This window comes from Leucoraja erinacea, chromosome 18 (genome assembly GCF_028641065.1).
Source record: "Leucoraja erinacea ecotype New England chromosome 18, Leri_hhj_1, whole genome shotgun sequence".
Taxonomy (NCBI): Eukaryota; Metazoa; Chordata; class Chondrichthyes; order Rajiformes; family Rajidae; genus Leucoraja; species Leucoraja erinaceus.
This window is the reverse complement of record NC_073394.1, coordinates 34,862,077-34,878,464: the sequence shown is the minus strand read 5'-3', so window position 1 is coordinate 34,878,464 and position 16,388 is coordinate 34,862,077. Positions and strand designations below refer to the sequence as shown.

Sequence of the window (16,388 nt, the reverse complement as noted above, 5' to 3'; positions counted from 1 at the left end):
AATGTGTTAAAATTGAACAAATCTTAAATTCCCATTTCACCTTATTTGTTTGGTGTTCTTCCAACCACTAATTATTGTGCAATATTCTAACACATTCTCAAGGATCAACAAACAATCTTCTGAAGAAACTCAGCGGGTCAAGCAGCATCTGTGAAGGGAAATAGACAGTTGACGTTTCGGGTTGGGACCCTTCATCTGGACTGAAAGAGTAGCCAGTAGAGAGAGGCGAGGAGGGAGAGTGTTGGACCTAATTGGTGGATTCGGGTGAGAAGAGGTCGATTGTCAGGGTGAAGTCAGGTAGGGGAGGAAAGGACGAGGCTAGAGTTAGGATGGAGGTGATGGGTGGAGGCAACAAAGGAGTGTAATGATGGAATTTGATAGATGAAGCAGCAAATGGAGGTAGGTTGGCAGATGCGAACATGGGGGGGAACCAGTGGGAAGAGTGTGTGGATGATAAACAGATGGGATAGGTGAGAAAGAGGAAATAACCTAGGCATAGGATGGTGGGGATCAAAAGAAGTGTGTACGTGAAAGGACCTGGACAGACCAGAAGGAGATAGGGACAGAGGGCAAGCGGGTTACCTGAAATTGAAGAATTCAATACTCATACCGCCAAGTTGTCAACTACCCAGGGAGAACACGAGGTGCTATTCTAGTTTGCCTTTTGCTACACCCCGTCGGTGGGGTAGACCGAGGAATACGAATGGATAGAGGAATTAAACTGACAACTAGGATCTCCAGGCTGAGCGCTGGTGTTCAGCAAACACGATTGTCTAGTCTCAGTTTTGTATCACCGATATAGAAGAGGCCACATCTATGAGCATCAAAAGTAATAGATGAGGTTGAATGTGGTGCAGGTGAATCTGCCTCCACTGGAAGGGCTGTTTAGGTGCCTGGATGATGGTGAGGGAGGTGGTGTAGAGACAGGAATGATACCTTGTACAATTGTAGGGGAAAGTGCCTGGGAGGGGAAGGGATGGGCGAGGAGGAGAGAGTCACGGAAAATGGCATTGCGGGAAGCGGAAAGTGCTGGGGTGAGGGTGATGTGGCTGGCGGTGGGAGCACGTCACAACTGGCGGAAATTTCAAAGGATGAAGTTCTGGATGTGGGGGCTAGCGAGATGAAAGATAAGGACGAAGGAATTCTCTCACTGTTCCGTCTGGGAGGGCTTCCTCAACCAGTGTCCCTCCAGCAGATTGTTTGTTGCTCCAGATTCTAACATCTGCCATCTCCTGTGGCCACAATCTCAAGGATGCTTGGCTGGCGATGTACAGAATGATTTATAATGCATTGGGCTCAGGATGGACTCTTGCACCAACACTTTAATCTTAACCAGGTACTACAATACACTTACATTCATATATGTACATTTTGACCATTGACATGAAATTAAAACCCAGCAAAATTAAGTACTTCACTAACTGCATAGACATTTTGCCTGTGATAATGCTTGTGATTCTCAATTGCCAAACTCCCATAATACGCAGTAGGATTAAAGATGCTCCCATGACGCACAGCAAGACTAATGATGAAGTGGTGTGATACTGGAAGGTGCAAAGGCACCAATGGAAGCTGTTTAGGCAAAATCTGTTATTCTAAGCACTTGACTTGGTACGTTGTCTGACAATCCCTTTAATTTGCAGCAGTATGAATTCAACAGAAAGTCTCAGCCAAGACATACAGTGCCCTCCATAATGTTTGGGACAAAGATCCATCATTTATTTATTTGCTTCTGTATTCCACAGTTGGAGAATTGTAAGAGAAAAAAAATTACATGTGGTTATAGTACACATTGTCAGATTTAATAAAGGGTATTTTTAATAATTTTTTGTTTCACCATGTAGAAATTATAGTTGTGTTTATACATAGTCCCCCCATTTCAGGGCACCGTAATGTTTGGGGCACATGGCATCACAAGCCTTTGTAATTGTTCAGCTGTGTTTAAATGCCTCCTTCATGCAGGTACAAGAGAAATCTCAGCACCGTCTTTCCTCCAGTCTTTCCATCAGCTTTGGAAACTTTTATTGCTGTTTATCAACATGAGGACCAAAGTTGTGCCAATGAAAGTCAAAGAAGCCATTATGAGACTGAGAAACAAGAATAAAACTGTTAGAGGCATCAGTCAAACCATAGATTTGCCAAAATCAACTGATTGATTTCTTCTTAATGATGCTGCAATCAATAAATCAATCAGATTTATTCATCACATACACAATAAAGTGCTGTGAAATGAACTTGCCAGCAGCGGTACAATCAAAAAGAACACACAGTACAAAATAAAGTTTAACACAAACATCCACCACAGCATTCTTCACTGTGGTGGAAGGCACAAAGTACAGTCAGTCCTCCTCCATTGTTCCCCCATGGTCGTGGCCATAAACCTCTGCCGTTGCTGCTGCGGGCGGCCAGATGTACAGGCCATCCCTTCTGGAAGGTAAGTCAGGAATCGGTGCTTCCCTACCGGAGACCGCGGATTCAAGATGATGTAGGCCGCAGGCCGGCAGCGGAGCTCTTCTCCAGGGATCCAGGGATCCCCGGCGGATGGTAAGTCCACACTGTGCCCGCTCCGGATGGTAAGTCCACACTGTGCCCGCGGCTGTCTGCGGAGGGCGCTCAGCATCGCCAAGGACTGCTCTCACCCCAACCATGGACTGTTTACCCTCCTACCATCCGGGAGGCGCTACAGGTCTCTCCGTTGCCGAACCAGCAGGTCGAGGAACAGCTTCTTTCCGGCGGCTGTCACTCTACTAAACAACGTACCTCGGTGACTGCCAATCACCCCCCCCCGGACACTTATTATTTATTTTTTATTCAAATCGTTTGCTATGTCGCTCTTCAAGGGAGATGCTAAATGCATTTCGTTGTCTCTGTACTGTACACTGACAATGACAATTAAAATTGAATCTGAATCTGAATCTGAAGCTCCGCCGACCGCGGCTTCAAGATGTTGAAGGCCGCGGATTGGAGCTCTTCTCCTCTGGGGAACCCCAACGAGGGATCCCAGGCTCCGGACGCCGAGCCTGTGGATAGAAGTTCCGCAGACCACGGCTTCAGGCTGAACAGTCCGCAGGCCAGCGATCGGAAAAAGTCCACGCTGCACCCACTGCTGAAGCTCTGGGCCCGACTCGGGGAAAATGCTGCACCAATCCGTGGTGTTAGGCTGCGAGGGAGGTGACGTGGAAAAAGTCCGTGGAGGAGGGCGACCAAAAACAGTTTCCCCCTTACACCCCTCCCCCCCACACAAGACACACCGAGAGACACTAAAACAAACATTTGGACATAGTTTTTTAAAAAAAGTATAAATGACGAACATGCTGCTGGCAGGGCAGCCATCTCGCAGAGCCCCCACCACCCCACCAAAGAGAGCACTGGGGAGCTTATCAATTGCAAAGGGGCTGGCAGGCCAACGAAGACCTCCACAGCTGATGACAGAAGACCCTCTAATAAAGACCTGTCCCACAGATCAGAAACACTCTTCAGGAGTCAGGTGTGGATTTGTCAAAGACCCCTGTCCACAGAAAACCTCATGAACAGAAATACAGAGGCTACACTGCAAGATACAAACCACTGGTTAGCTGCTAAAATAGGATGGCCAGGTTACAGTTTGCCAAGGAGTACTTAAAAGAGCAACCACAGTTCTGGAAAAAAGTCTTGTGGACAGATGAAACGAAGATTAACTTATATCAGAGTGATGGCAAGAGCAAAGTATGGAGGGGAGAAGGAACTGCCCAAGATTCAAAGCATACCACCTAATCTGTGAAACACGGTGGTGGGGGTGTTATGTCCTGGGCATGTATGACTGCTGAAGGTACTGGCTCATTTATCTTCATTGATGATACAGCTGCTGATGGTAGTAGCATAATGAATTCTGAAGTGTATAGACACATCCTAGGCTCATCAGTGTATAGACACCACATGCTCAAGTTCAAACAAATGCCTCAAAACCCATTGGCCGGTGGTTCATTCTACAGCAAGACAATGATCCCAAACATACTGCTAAAGCAACAAAGGAGTTTTTCAAGGCTAAAAAATGGTCAATTCTTGAGTGGCCAAGTCAATCACCCGATCTAAACCCAATTGAGCATGCCTTTTATATGCTGAAGAGAAAACTGGAGGGGACTAGCCCCCAAAACAAGCATAAGCTAAAGACGGCTGCTACACAGGCCTGGCAGAGCATCACCAGAGAAGACACCCAGCAACTGGTGATGTCCATGAATTACAGACTTCAAGCAGTCATTGCATGCAAAGGATATGCAACAAAATACTAAACACGACTACTTTCATTTACATGACATTGCTGCGTCCCAAACATTATGGTGTCCTGAAATGGGGGGGGGGGGGGGGGGGGGGGGGGGGGGGGGGGGGGGGGGGGGGGGACTATGTATAAACACTGCTGTAATTTCTACATGGTGAAACCAAAATGCATTAATATGGCCTTTATTAAAATCTGACAATGTGTACTTTAACCACATGCGATTTTTTTCTATTACAAATCTCAAATTGTGGAGTACAGAGGCAAATAAATAAATGATGGGTCTTTGTCCCAAACACTGTGGAGGGCACTGTAATGAATAGATTAGAGAGCAGTGGGGAATAGTGAAGAAAATATTATCTTAAGCATTACTGTCTAGTCATATCATAATGTCTGACTTGCATATGGTATTGTAGTATTGGATATATACTCAATATATCCCCCTACAATATTTCAGAGGCGAATAAGACAAAGGCCAGTGACAGAGCCCAAAGACACAACCTTCCTTGTTAAAGGATTATTCACCTTACCTTATAGTTTATAACAATTAAAAAACAGCCCAGAACTACTTAATTTCGACAGAAGTAGCACAATTTAATGCTTTAACCCCCACAACTGCCCACACTTGATCAGGAGGCTACCTGGACCAGAGTCTCTTTCAGCAAGAGATCTCCTACCAGTCAGCAGTCTAGATGCCTTGAAAGGTTTTGGCCAAGCCTGGGTTGCTGGAAGAGAAAGTTGTTTGTTCATGTGAGGGTCAGGAGAGGTTGGAGCCTTGCTACACCAGCAAGTCAGGATCGTCACAGTGCCAGTGAAGTGAGACTCTCAGTCTCCTTCACAGGCACTGGGGTTTAGATGACCCAGCCCATAAAAACGCAGGCTACTTGTGTTGTTTCTATCCCAGCAACCAGGGACCCATGCTTCAGGAGCAATATATTCAAAGTGCTGCCTGTCCATATGGGCATCCTTGAGAACTGCCGTACATTGCTCTGCACAAATTCACTGATACTAGATTCATTCATCCACATCAATCCTGGGATAAGTCACTCACTCACTACATTTCTATCCATGAGTATCACAATCCATTAGTGGAAATCCCTGGTTCATTCCACCCAGTGCACTCATTCCTAGGATAATCCACAGAATATGCCCCAGATCTTTGATTGGATCCTACCTATCACTCAGCAACTTCTCCTCCATCTCCCAGAGGCAAAGCTGCCGTGGTTATGGTTCAATACCATGGATAGGATTATGGAGAGGAGCAGAGCAGATTCCTGCTTTACAATGCCAGACATTCACAACTCAGCCCGCCTTGGCTGCCCAACAGGTGCACAGGTCCGAGCTGTGCGGGTGGTCAGACCTCTGAGCCCAGTGGTACAGGCTGATGTTCTGGAGAGAGGAGCTGACGAGCATAGAAACATCAGCCCCACGTTTTGAATGGAGTTGTGATCCAAAAGAAACATGAAGCATCGGTAAACTTGTGATATTTTTACTTTAATATAATCTCTAATTATTGATAGTACCTGTACTTTACAATATTGGACTTTCATAGCAGTTCAAAGCCCTTCAATAGCATTGAGCTGCAGGGCATTTTACAGGCAGGGCCACAGACCTATTCTGCACAGACACGTATCTCCAGCTGACAGGATACCTCCTGGAGGTAACTACATCTGGAAAACAGGGTGTGGGTGCGCTGGGCATCAAGCGCCACTAAAAGCAGCCACAGTGATCAGTAACCCGTCCCAAACCTTCCACTGACAAAATGGACTCAAGTCTGCTTGAAATCCACGAAAAATCTTTTAACAGTGGAACATGGCACAACATTCTACTACATACCTGGAACGCTTGCGACTCAGTCATATCTTGCCCCAAGGCCGCAGATCCTTACTGTGTAATGCCCTCTTGCACCACTATCTCTATATTCAATGAAAGTTTACCATGCAGACACTTCAATCTTAAGCTATCAACCGCTGGTTATTGTCTTCGGATATTCGTACTAAATTTTTGGCCATTCACTTCACAACCCTGCATGTCCCCATTTTAGGGGACATCAACTTGCGCTACTTCTGCACGTTGTTCTGCTGCTTTCCTCAATCTCACACTCAACCTGAATGGTCCCCGCCTATTTGTCAAGGCCACTAAGAGTCCCCGATCAAATCAACCTGTGCCCCACCTCACCCTACAACTCAAATATGTCTCCTTCCGACCAATTCTCCACTGGCACTCTTCTGGCCTGACATTCAAACCTCTCCTCGTTCTTCCAAACTCCAAATCTTTCACACCCACCTTTTAAAATCATTTCTATGAGCCACTGGCCAGATGACTTCCAACTGGAGTCATAGAGTCATACAGTGTAGGAATGCCCTTCGGCCCAACTTGCCCACACTGGCCAACAATGTCCCATTTGCCTGCACTTGGTCCATATGCCTCCAAACCTGTCCTATCCATGTACCTGTCTATCTGTTTCTTAAACAATGGGATAGTCCCAACCTCAACTACCTCCTCTGGCAGATTGTTTAAGAAGGAACTGCAGATGCTGGAAAATCGAAGGTAGACAAAAATGCTGGAGAAACTCAGCGGGTGCAGCAGCATCTATGGAGCGAAGGAAATAGGGAACGTTTCTGGCCGAAACCCCTCTTTAGACTGATGAAGGGTGGGGGGGGGGGGGGGGGGGGGGGGTCAGACTCTGGGAGATTGTTACATTCACCCACCACCATTTGTGTGAAATAGTTACCGCTCGGATTCCTATTAAATCTTTTCCCCTTCACCTTAAACCCATGTCCTCTGGTCCTCGATTCCCCTACTCTGGGCAAGAGACTCGTTGCAAGTCTTCTGATGTCAAATCCAATCTGCTCAGGAGATACCTCAATGCAAGCAAAAGACAAACTCCTGTTTTATTACCATAACTTTGTATTGTAGTTGGGAAGATTGTGGACTTTGCTTCCAAAATCGCTCTACTCTCATTATACAATGCTTCCATTCTTTTCAAAACTACCATCCTCTCTAACTCAATGGCGCTTTTTCCTTTAGAAGCTGTAAGCCACTCTCTCTCTCATGTTGAATGTGCTACATATCCAGATGCTAATCTGGAATGCCACTTGCTGTTATCAATAATTCTAATTTGATTTCCAGCAACACCAGGGAAAAAATACGTGTTCAATGGCAGAAATTCCAGTCCATTTGTTTTCCATCTCCCAGATACTTTGGGATGATCAGACTATAACAATGTTCTTGCTTCTCACTGTTTATATGCTATCCTACAACAACCACCCATTAGAGGGAATGGTGAACAAAGAACTGGAAGGTACTGGTTAATACATAAAAGAACACAAAATGCTGTAGTTACTCAGCAGGTCAAGCAGCATCTCTGGAGAACATGGACAAGTGACGTTTTGGGTCAAGAACCTTCTTCAGAGAGAATGGTATTCTTCTAGAAAGCAAAAGCATTCATTATCCACGATTCTAATTTCCTGCAGTTCACACGTTGCAAAAACACAATCCACTGTCAGGTTCCCATTAATAATTTTTGCACTTCCATTTTCCTGGATTTCTGCTCAAACTCATTGTTAAAATGTGACCTCCACCTTAGAACATAATATCACAGGAACAGGCCCTTTGGCCCACAATATTTGCGCCGAACATGATGCCACAGTGCCGAACTGATGTCATCTGCTTGTACACGATCCATAGCCCTTTATTCCTTGCAGTTCCACGTGCCTATCTAAAAGCCTCTTAAATACCACTATCATATCTGCTGCCTCCACCTCCACACCCGACAATGCGTTCCATGCTCCAAATGCAGCTTAACCAAAGTTTTGTAGGGCTGCATCATGACTCTTCTACTCAATATGTAAAAAAATGTGCCCTGCACACCTCCAATAAACTTCCCCCCTCTCACCTTATAGGTGCACCCTATGGTGTTGGACATTTCCACCCTGGGGGAGATGATTTGGACTGTCTACACTATTTATGCCTCTCATAATTTTATATACTTCTAGCAAGTCTCTCCACAACCTCCCACATTAAGCGAAAACAATCCAAGTTTATCCAACCAATTCTTATAGCTGAAACCCTCTAATCTAGGTAGCATTCTGGTAAGCCTCCTCTTCACCCTCTCCAAAGCCTCCTCATCCCTCCTGTAATGGGGGCATTGCGACCAGAACTGCATACAATATTCCAAATGACGTCCAACCAAAGTCTTATAGATGCTGCATCACGACAGCCTGACTCTTATACTCAATGCCCCAAGCAATGAAGGAAAGCATAACATACACCTTCTTCACCACCCTATTTACTGTGCTGCCGCCTTCAGTGAACTATGAACTTGGACCCCAAGATCCCTCTACACATCAATGCTGTTAAGGGTCTTGCCATTAACTGTATACACTCCCCTTACATTCACCCTTCCAAAGTGCAACACCTCACACTTGCCATTTCTCCACCCATTTCTGTAGCTGATCTATATCCTTCATATTTTGCTTGGGTAGTTTACACCCCAGCAGTATGAACATAGACTTCTCTAACTTTTGATAGCCCTTGCCTTACTAAAGCCTTACGAAATTCCATGTATACCACATCCACCTTCATGCCTTAATCAATCTCATTCATCACCTCCTCAGAAGACCTAAACAAGTTAGTAAAAGACAAAGTTTAAATACTCCAAAGGGGAGTAAATCCTACCTCAAAGAATTATCTGTGATAGTTTCCCTACCACTGACGTGAGGCTCACAGGTCTATCGTTCCCTGGATTGTTTCTACTTCCCTTCTTAAACAATGGGACAACATTGGACACTCTCCAGTCCTTCGTGACCTCGCCTGTGGCTAGAGAAACAGCAAAGATCCTTGTCAAGACCCCAGCAAACTCCTATCTTGCCTCCCTCAATAACCTGGGACAGATCCCATCAGGCCCTTGGGACATCCACCTTAATGCTCTTCATGGGCCTCAGCACCATCTTCTACTCAATCTCAAACTGCCCTCGCATATATGTATTCTCCGCACTTTCCTACAAATCATTTCTCCTTATTTTCAGTCCAATTTTAAGCCTTCCTCCCTATACAGGGACTAATTTATGGAATGCCTGCTTATACGTTCATAACAGGGCTCAATTCAAAATGATCCTCCATATTCACCCCTTCAAGATTATCGTTCAAATACCATTCTTGCCCTGCTCCCCACCTCTACTTGTGTCAAGTTGATCCAGGTTTTAAGACCTGGGTTCCTTCCTGAAGTCCCATGCACCTATATCAGAATAAATCAGTTCTCTTGAATTCTGTCCTCATTCTCTTCTCTCCCACATAACAGCAAGCACATATCCCAGACTGCATGTCCCAACACTCTGGGCAATGCTTTCAAATAAATGGACAGCTTCAAATCCAGTTTTTATCTGCAACATCTTGGCCAGGTGTCCCCCCCGCCCCCCTTTGAATGCACCAAAAAACATGTACACACAATTAAAAATGGAACACCAGGCACTGAATGCTTGCAGTCTAACAAGCAGGCCATTTTCACTTCATTGACAAAATCCACTAAATTCTTCATTCTTGGAATTTTGCTCAAGCCTTACCCATAAAATCGTAGCAGCAGTTAATCCCAGGCAATCCCAGGGTCTAATCCTATTTACTTCAGTTCCTCACAGAAACTGGGCTTGGTGCCCACTCCAAACACTATGTCCCTTTGCCCTTGCATCTGATCACTCCTCAACTGGTTCCTTCACCACTGGGAAGGCAGCAGCAGCAGGAGAATGCTGCTCTATTAATTGTCCCATCATTTAGTTACACATTTAACCGAGGCTCCATCTACCACTCAATTGGATAGAAGAAATCCCCTGGAAGATTAGATGGGAGTTCCCAGGCAACATGTGCCACCAAGATTTGGTCTTGACAACTTGCTGCATTTAGCTGCTGCCTGTTATTTCTAAAAATGACTGTAATTGAAAAGTAACTATTTCAGCCCATCAGAACCATGCCAGCAATCAGTCCCACATCTCAGTCTACCTTGCTAAACTCAACATGTTATCACATTTGTATTCTTCCCTTTAAACATTACTGTGAAACTAAACTCTGTATAACTGCAATTTTAATCTACAGAATTAAAAAGCAGTTGGTAGGTCAGAAACGAGTAAGCCAGGGTGAGGAGAAAGAGATGGCGAGGGAGAATGTCAATTGGAAGAATCATTGCACGAACTGTAAAATGCAGGTTTAAAATGACGGAGTAATTCGACAGGATAGGTACAAATAAACTATACGGCTAGGGAAATCAGGAAACCAGGAGCTAGAAGATTAGAACAACGGTGAAGTGATCAAGCATATTACAACACAAAGTAGTGGAAATTTGAAACACTCCACCCAAAAGGGTTGAATGCTGAAGGAGAATTGCAACTTTCAGGTCTGAGGTTGCAAGGCAAATCATGTTATATATTCTAGAAAAGAAAGCATGCATACTTTAATATTCCCTCATCGACAGGTTTGCAGCAACACAAGACAACTGTCATTTTCCCTCACGCACTCTTATATTGGACGGGTTAGATGCAAAGTAAAAGTCTCGATACTAAACCATCTAATATTTTCCAAACGGATAAGAGCAGAGATTAGATGCAGTTCTCAACAATTTTAGCAGACATAGCAGGGTATTCCAGTCACATGGATCAGCACTGGCAATGTGCACACCAGTTAAACTCAAATTAAAATTGCACAGACTCCTTTGTACTTAATCTTCAACACTTGCTCTGAAACGCAGCTACCCTTTCCAAGCACGCGCATTAGATGGCGAGCAACGAGTGAAGAGATAGGCAGAAAGACAGGTTGAAAGCTCGCAAAGCATGTGGCTGAGAGGTCTGCAGCACAGTTTGCCCACCACACGCACAGTGTGGTCCCTACTCACACAGGGTTAGAGCTCAGGGTGCAGTGATCCACCATCATCTCCGGCAGGAAGTCCAACTTGAAGGAAGACATTCTCCTGGGTGAGGCTGAGGGCACAGAAAGGCCTCTCTTTACAAGGCTCCACAACTTCTCAAAATAAAAACAAAAAAAGTTTTTTTTTTTTAAAAGAAGGGTTACAAAAAAAAAAATCTCTGCAGACTGATGGGGACAGGTGCTGCGGGGGATCGACAGAAACAGTTCACACTCAAGTCGTGTTACACTCGCAACCTCAACCCCCCCAAACAGCAGCTGCTGCCTTCAACAGGTGTCGGAGAACAGGGGGATGGGGGTAAAACGGAGACTTGTAGAATCTGGGAGTCACGCTGGGAACAGTTTAGACTGAACGAACAGAGTGAGTCAGATTGGGACAGCAGCTGGATTAAATGGGAGGCAAACTGGCAAATACTATCTCACCCTGACACACAATGGAAAGTGCTGAATCAGCAGGGTCTTTGTAAAATGTACAACCGAAGCAGTAGCAAAATGCAACGTTAGACAGATCCACTGTCAGATTGATCATGATACAGTCGCTTGATGATTGGGAATGAAAGCCCGCTGGTTGCTCTAATCCACCATTAATGTCAGTCAGTCTGACATCAGCAGTGCTCTGTTGATTTCCATGAGGTTGGGGGTGGGGACAGGCAAGGTATGGAATGGGAGGGGAGGGGGAGGGGGGTGCAGACAGGCAAGGCACAAAGGTAAGGGAGCGAACAAGCTGAGGCTGGCCACAAACAGGGGCAGGGGAAGGGGGAGTGCCATAGTCACACAATCTGAGGCAGAAAGCAAGTTCTGTGGCTAAATAAAATAAAGTGCTGGTCAGATGCCATACAAATCCCGAGCAAAAAAAACACAAACTGCTGGAGGAGCTCGGCAGCCAAGGCGTACGGAATCTTTTTTCGGCTTCAGGGTATATTAGCCTTGAACTGGACACGGACTTAATTCCCCACGAGGATGACTAAACCACGGTTCAGCTGGTAGCTCTCAGTGGCGGTTCCAGGTTGTGGGTTCAAGTTCCACACCAGAGATTAGAGTACAAATATCTCAGCCACCAGACCAGTGCAGAGCTGAAGGAGAGAGATACTCACCCTGAAGATAGTGCCTTGCCCCTCGTACAAAGAGTCCTACAGCAACGTTTTAATGAGGTAGAGAGTTAACACAAAACTACCAGATAATATTTAACTCTCACTCATTAACACGAAAAACACAGATCCTTGCGTAAACAGAGCAATGTTTTGGGACCTGGCTAAAATGAAAACAACAGCTGCAATTCCTCAACTACAAATCATTCTGTACTGCAAAAGATTCTCTGGGTCCTCCTCAAGTCATGGAAACTCCAGGTACCATAAAAAAGATTATGTGTGTGGGGGGGGAGGGGATGTCTGAAGGGGGAGGTAGTGGCATTTAGTCAGAGGTCATGGGTGAGGATGAGATTGAGCGGGGGGGGGGGTCGCAACGGGGGAGTGCTAGTGCGGAAGGAGTGGGGGGGGGTGTCGCAATGGGGATGAGAGCGGGGCTTGGATTACGGTGGGTGCTGAGTGGAGTGGGTTTGACGGGGTGAGGAAGAGAGCGAGGGTGGTTCAGGGATATGAGCAAGCATGTGTTAGTGACAGATGGGTAGCTCACTGGGAGAGTTGAGAGAGAGGATATAGGAAGCAGGCCATGCTTGGGAGGAAATGTAATGATACTGCGGTAGTAAATATGACAGAAACAGTCACTGCGAAAAAAAAGGCCCTGAGCATTTTCTTACTAATAGAATTAAGTAGTCTGTTCCAACTGATGTGCAAATACTTGCAACTCTCTGGTGGCAACATTCCTATTTGACTTTGCTGAGAACACACCCTTTATGTAAAGCCCAGGGGCCGACTGATAAAACTGCTCAGCCCGATTCGCTTTCTCTGATAAATACAACAGACCCTTTAGAACGTCCTGAGAACAGGTAACATCAAAAATTTATTGGGAGCCTGGAACAAATCAACACATTTATTTCATTTTTCAGATTTTTTCAAAACTCGTGTGTCAAACAATTTCAATCCATTTCTCCTTATTCTACACAGTATCTAAAATCAACAAATTAAATCAATCACAAAAAAAACAAAGAGCTGGAGGGCACTGTCTGTCCTCAGCCTCCTCCAGGGCCAGGGTGAGGCCACATGCAAACTGGGATAGCAGGACCACTCATTCCACTTTGGTAGCCTACAATTCAATAGCATAAACACTTAATTCTGCAATTTGGATAAACACATCTACTTCTCATCTATCGCGTCCGTCGTCCCCACCCCACCCCAACACACCCTCATTTCCATTCCCCCGAGCCCGTCAGCCGATTCCTATCACCCTCCTCCACCACATCATCCACCCCTCCCTAATCCACATGATGTCCCCCCCCACCTACATGTTCTTATTCCCGTCCCACCCCACCCCAACACACCCTCCTTTCCATCCACCCCCCATTTATCTTCCCGTCCAGCCTTGGTCACTATTCCTACCCCACCTAAAGGGCCCTCCCACTTGCCATTTTTTCCACATCATCCCCCCCGTCGAAAATTATCCCTAATGCGGCCACCTAAAAAGATACGACTCTGGGCGCCCCCTCCCCCCCATACCCCAGGCCCCTTCTGCCCAACCCCCCCCCCACCTCACGTGCAAAGAACCATGTTCTTATTCCCGTCTTTCTACTACCTCTCTCTCCATTTCCACATTTCATTCCTCAGCTTTCTGGCATATCAGATTCCACCCTTTGCACCCATTTATCTTCTCCATTTATCTCCAGCCTTGGTCACTATCACCACCCTTCTCTACCCCACCTAAAGGGCCTGTCCCACTTGCACAATTTTTTCAGCGACCTGCCGGCACCCGTCTTAGTCGCAGCAGGTCGTCGAAAATTATCAGCCTGTTGAAAATGCGGCGGCGACCTAAAAAGATACGACTCTGGGCGACTGCTCAAGACCATACAGACGACATGTCGTGGGGTGACAGGCCCTTAATGCTTCTGCCAATCAACCCCTCCTGCCTTGGATCCACCCATCACGTGCAAAGAACAACCCAAGGAATTCAGCAGGTCAGGCAGCATCAAGAGAGGGAAACAATGTTTTGGGTCAAGATCCTTCAGAGTGTGTTTATTGCAGGTTCAGACTGAAGGAGGGTCTGGACTTAAAAAAACATTGTTTGTCCATTCCCTCCATTCATGCTGCCTGACCCACTGACTTCCTCCAGCCTTTTGTTTTTTGAGCAAGATTCCAGCATCTGCAGTCTCTTTGTCTCCATCCATCATTTGCCAGCTCATTCTCCACCTCTTCCCTTCATCTTTCTACCTGCTAGGGTCCCACCCAAAATGGTGCCTGTTTATTTCTCTCCACAGATGCGACTTGACCTGCTAGGTTCCCCCTCACTAATTTGATTTTATTCTCAAGATCCCAGCATGTGCAGGTGTGAGGAAGGATCCCAACCCAAAATGTTGCCTGTAGGAATATATGTTTCCTTCCCATAGATGCTGCCTGATCTGCTGAGTTCCTAAGGTAGTTTACTTTTTCGACTCAAGATTCCAGCATCTGCAATCTTTTGTGTAAACCAGGGGGCATCTTGTTCGGCATAGGGGCCGGGACGCATGTTTGTGAACGGATAGCGGGCCACATATATCACGTGTACACATGGATCCCGCCCCGGATGGCAGGCATCAAATCACGTGTTCACAGAAGGTAGACAAAAATGCTGGAGAAACTCAGCGGGTGAGGCAGCCTCATGCAATCCTTGCATGTCTCACCCGCTGAGTTTCTCAAGCATTTTTGTCTACCTTTGATTTTTCCAGCATCTGCAGTTCTTTCTTAAACTTGTTTACAGCAGGTACGCTGCCGTGCTGGCGGCTTTGCGCAGGATGCGGTACAGCCAGAGCTCGGCCGCTGCTCGGGGCGCTCGGCCGGCTGGATAATTATGGGGGGAAAAAAAAAATCCGCCTGCGGGCCGGATGATTTTGGGTTACGGGCCGCATTCGGCCCGGGGGCCGTAGGTTGCCGACGCCTGGTGTAAACTATCCAACCATGGGCTGGATGTGACCTGCAGGCCTTGTGTTGTGCACCATCTCAAAATAAATCTGTAATGAAATTCTCCTTTCACTAAGGTCAACAAGAAATAACTACATTGATGTAAACCCGGGCCGGTTATCAAAGTCCGCCAGGACAGGAAATCTGTCATTCCCTATCCTGTCTGGTCTTTCCGTGACCTCAGACCCACAATTTGTTGATTTTAAACTGTCATGTTTAATGATCTCGCAAGACACATAAATCAGGGGACGGGATGGATGGACAACACCTGCTGACCAAACCTGCAACTCCACATCCCATGAACAAATAGAAACAGTTAATAACATGGTGATGTATCCTGCTTGTCCGTCAGTGAGATGCTCAGTAGACTCATCTGAAATGCGATCATTGCGGGCGGCACCGCACTCAGGCTAATAGAACTGTTGTCTCATAGCTCCAGTGTCACGGGTTCAATCCTGACCCACCCTGCTGTTGGTGAGGAGTTTGCATATTCTCCCCGTGATCATGTGGGTTACCTCCTGGTGAGGGCTGGTTGGTTAATTTGCCGCTAAAACTGTTATAGATGCACGCAAGTAGTAAAGGCTAGGAAGAGTTGATGAAAAGGTCTGAATAAAACAGCATTAGTGCAGGATTAATGTAAACAGGTAGTTAACAAGAACCTGTTCCATGATAGAAACATGGAAAAATAGGTGCAGGAGTCGGCCATTCGGCCCTTCGAGCCAGCACTGCCATTCAACACGGTCGTGGCTGATCAGCTAAAATCAGTACCTCGTTCCTACTTTCCCCCCCATATCCCTTGATTCCTTTAGCCCTAAGAGCTAAATCGAACTCTCTCTTGAAAATATATGATATATAATGTTGAGGATAGGGAGGCCAGAATGAGAAGGGAATGGCAAATGGAACCAACAAGTGTTTGGAAGCCATAGGTCACTTGTCAGTGAGGTCTGCACTGTTCACTTTCATCACTCTGGTCATTTCATATCTCTTGTCTGCAATCCTAATAAAGATAGGCACTAAATGCTCGAGTAAGTCAGGCAGCATCTCTGGAGAAGGAATGGGTGATGTTTCGGGTCAAGACCCTTCTTCAGACTAGTCAAGAGAAAGTGAAACAGGAAGTATAGACAATGATGTAGAGAGATGCAGAACACATGAACAAAAGATATGCAAAAAAGTAACGATGA

General features: G+C 46.0%; 1 protein-coding gene across 5 annotated transcripts in view; it reads right to left on the bottom strand.

The window, feature by feature from the left end:
• The window catches only part of celf1 (cugbp, Elav-like family member 1), a 56,253-nt gene that overhangs the window by 29,199 nt on the left and 10,666 nt on the right, over window positions 1–16,388 (bottom strand). Inside the window, exon 1 of one of the 5 annotated variants that reach the window (XM_055649810.1) lies at window positions 11,133–11,259. The exons of 1 other annotated variant lie outside the window; for it this stretch is intronic. In XM_055649810.1, the coding sequence (XP_055505785.1) occupies window positions 11,133–11,203 (71 nt within the window). In that variant the 5' untranslated portion in view covers window positions 11,204–11,259. Of the gene's footprint in view, window positions 1–11,132; window positions 11,260–16,388 lie in introns of those variants that run through there. 3 more of the 5 variants (XM_055649806.1, XM_055649811.1, XM_055649807.1) reach the window with 3 other exon arrangements.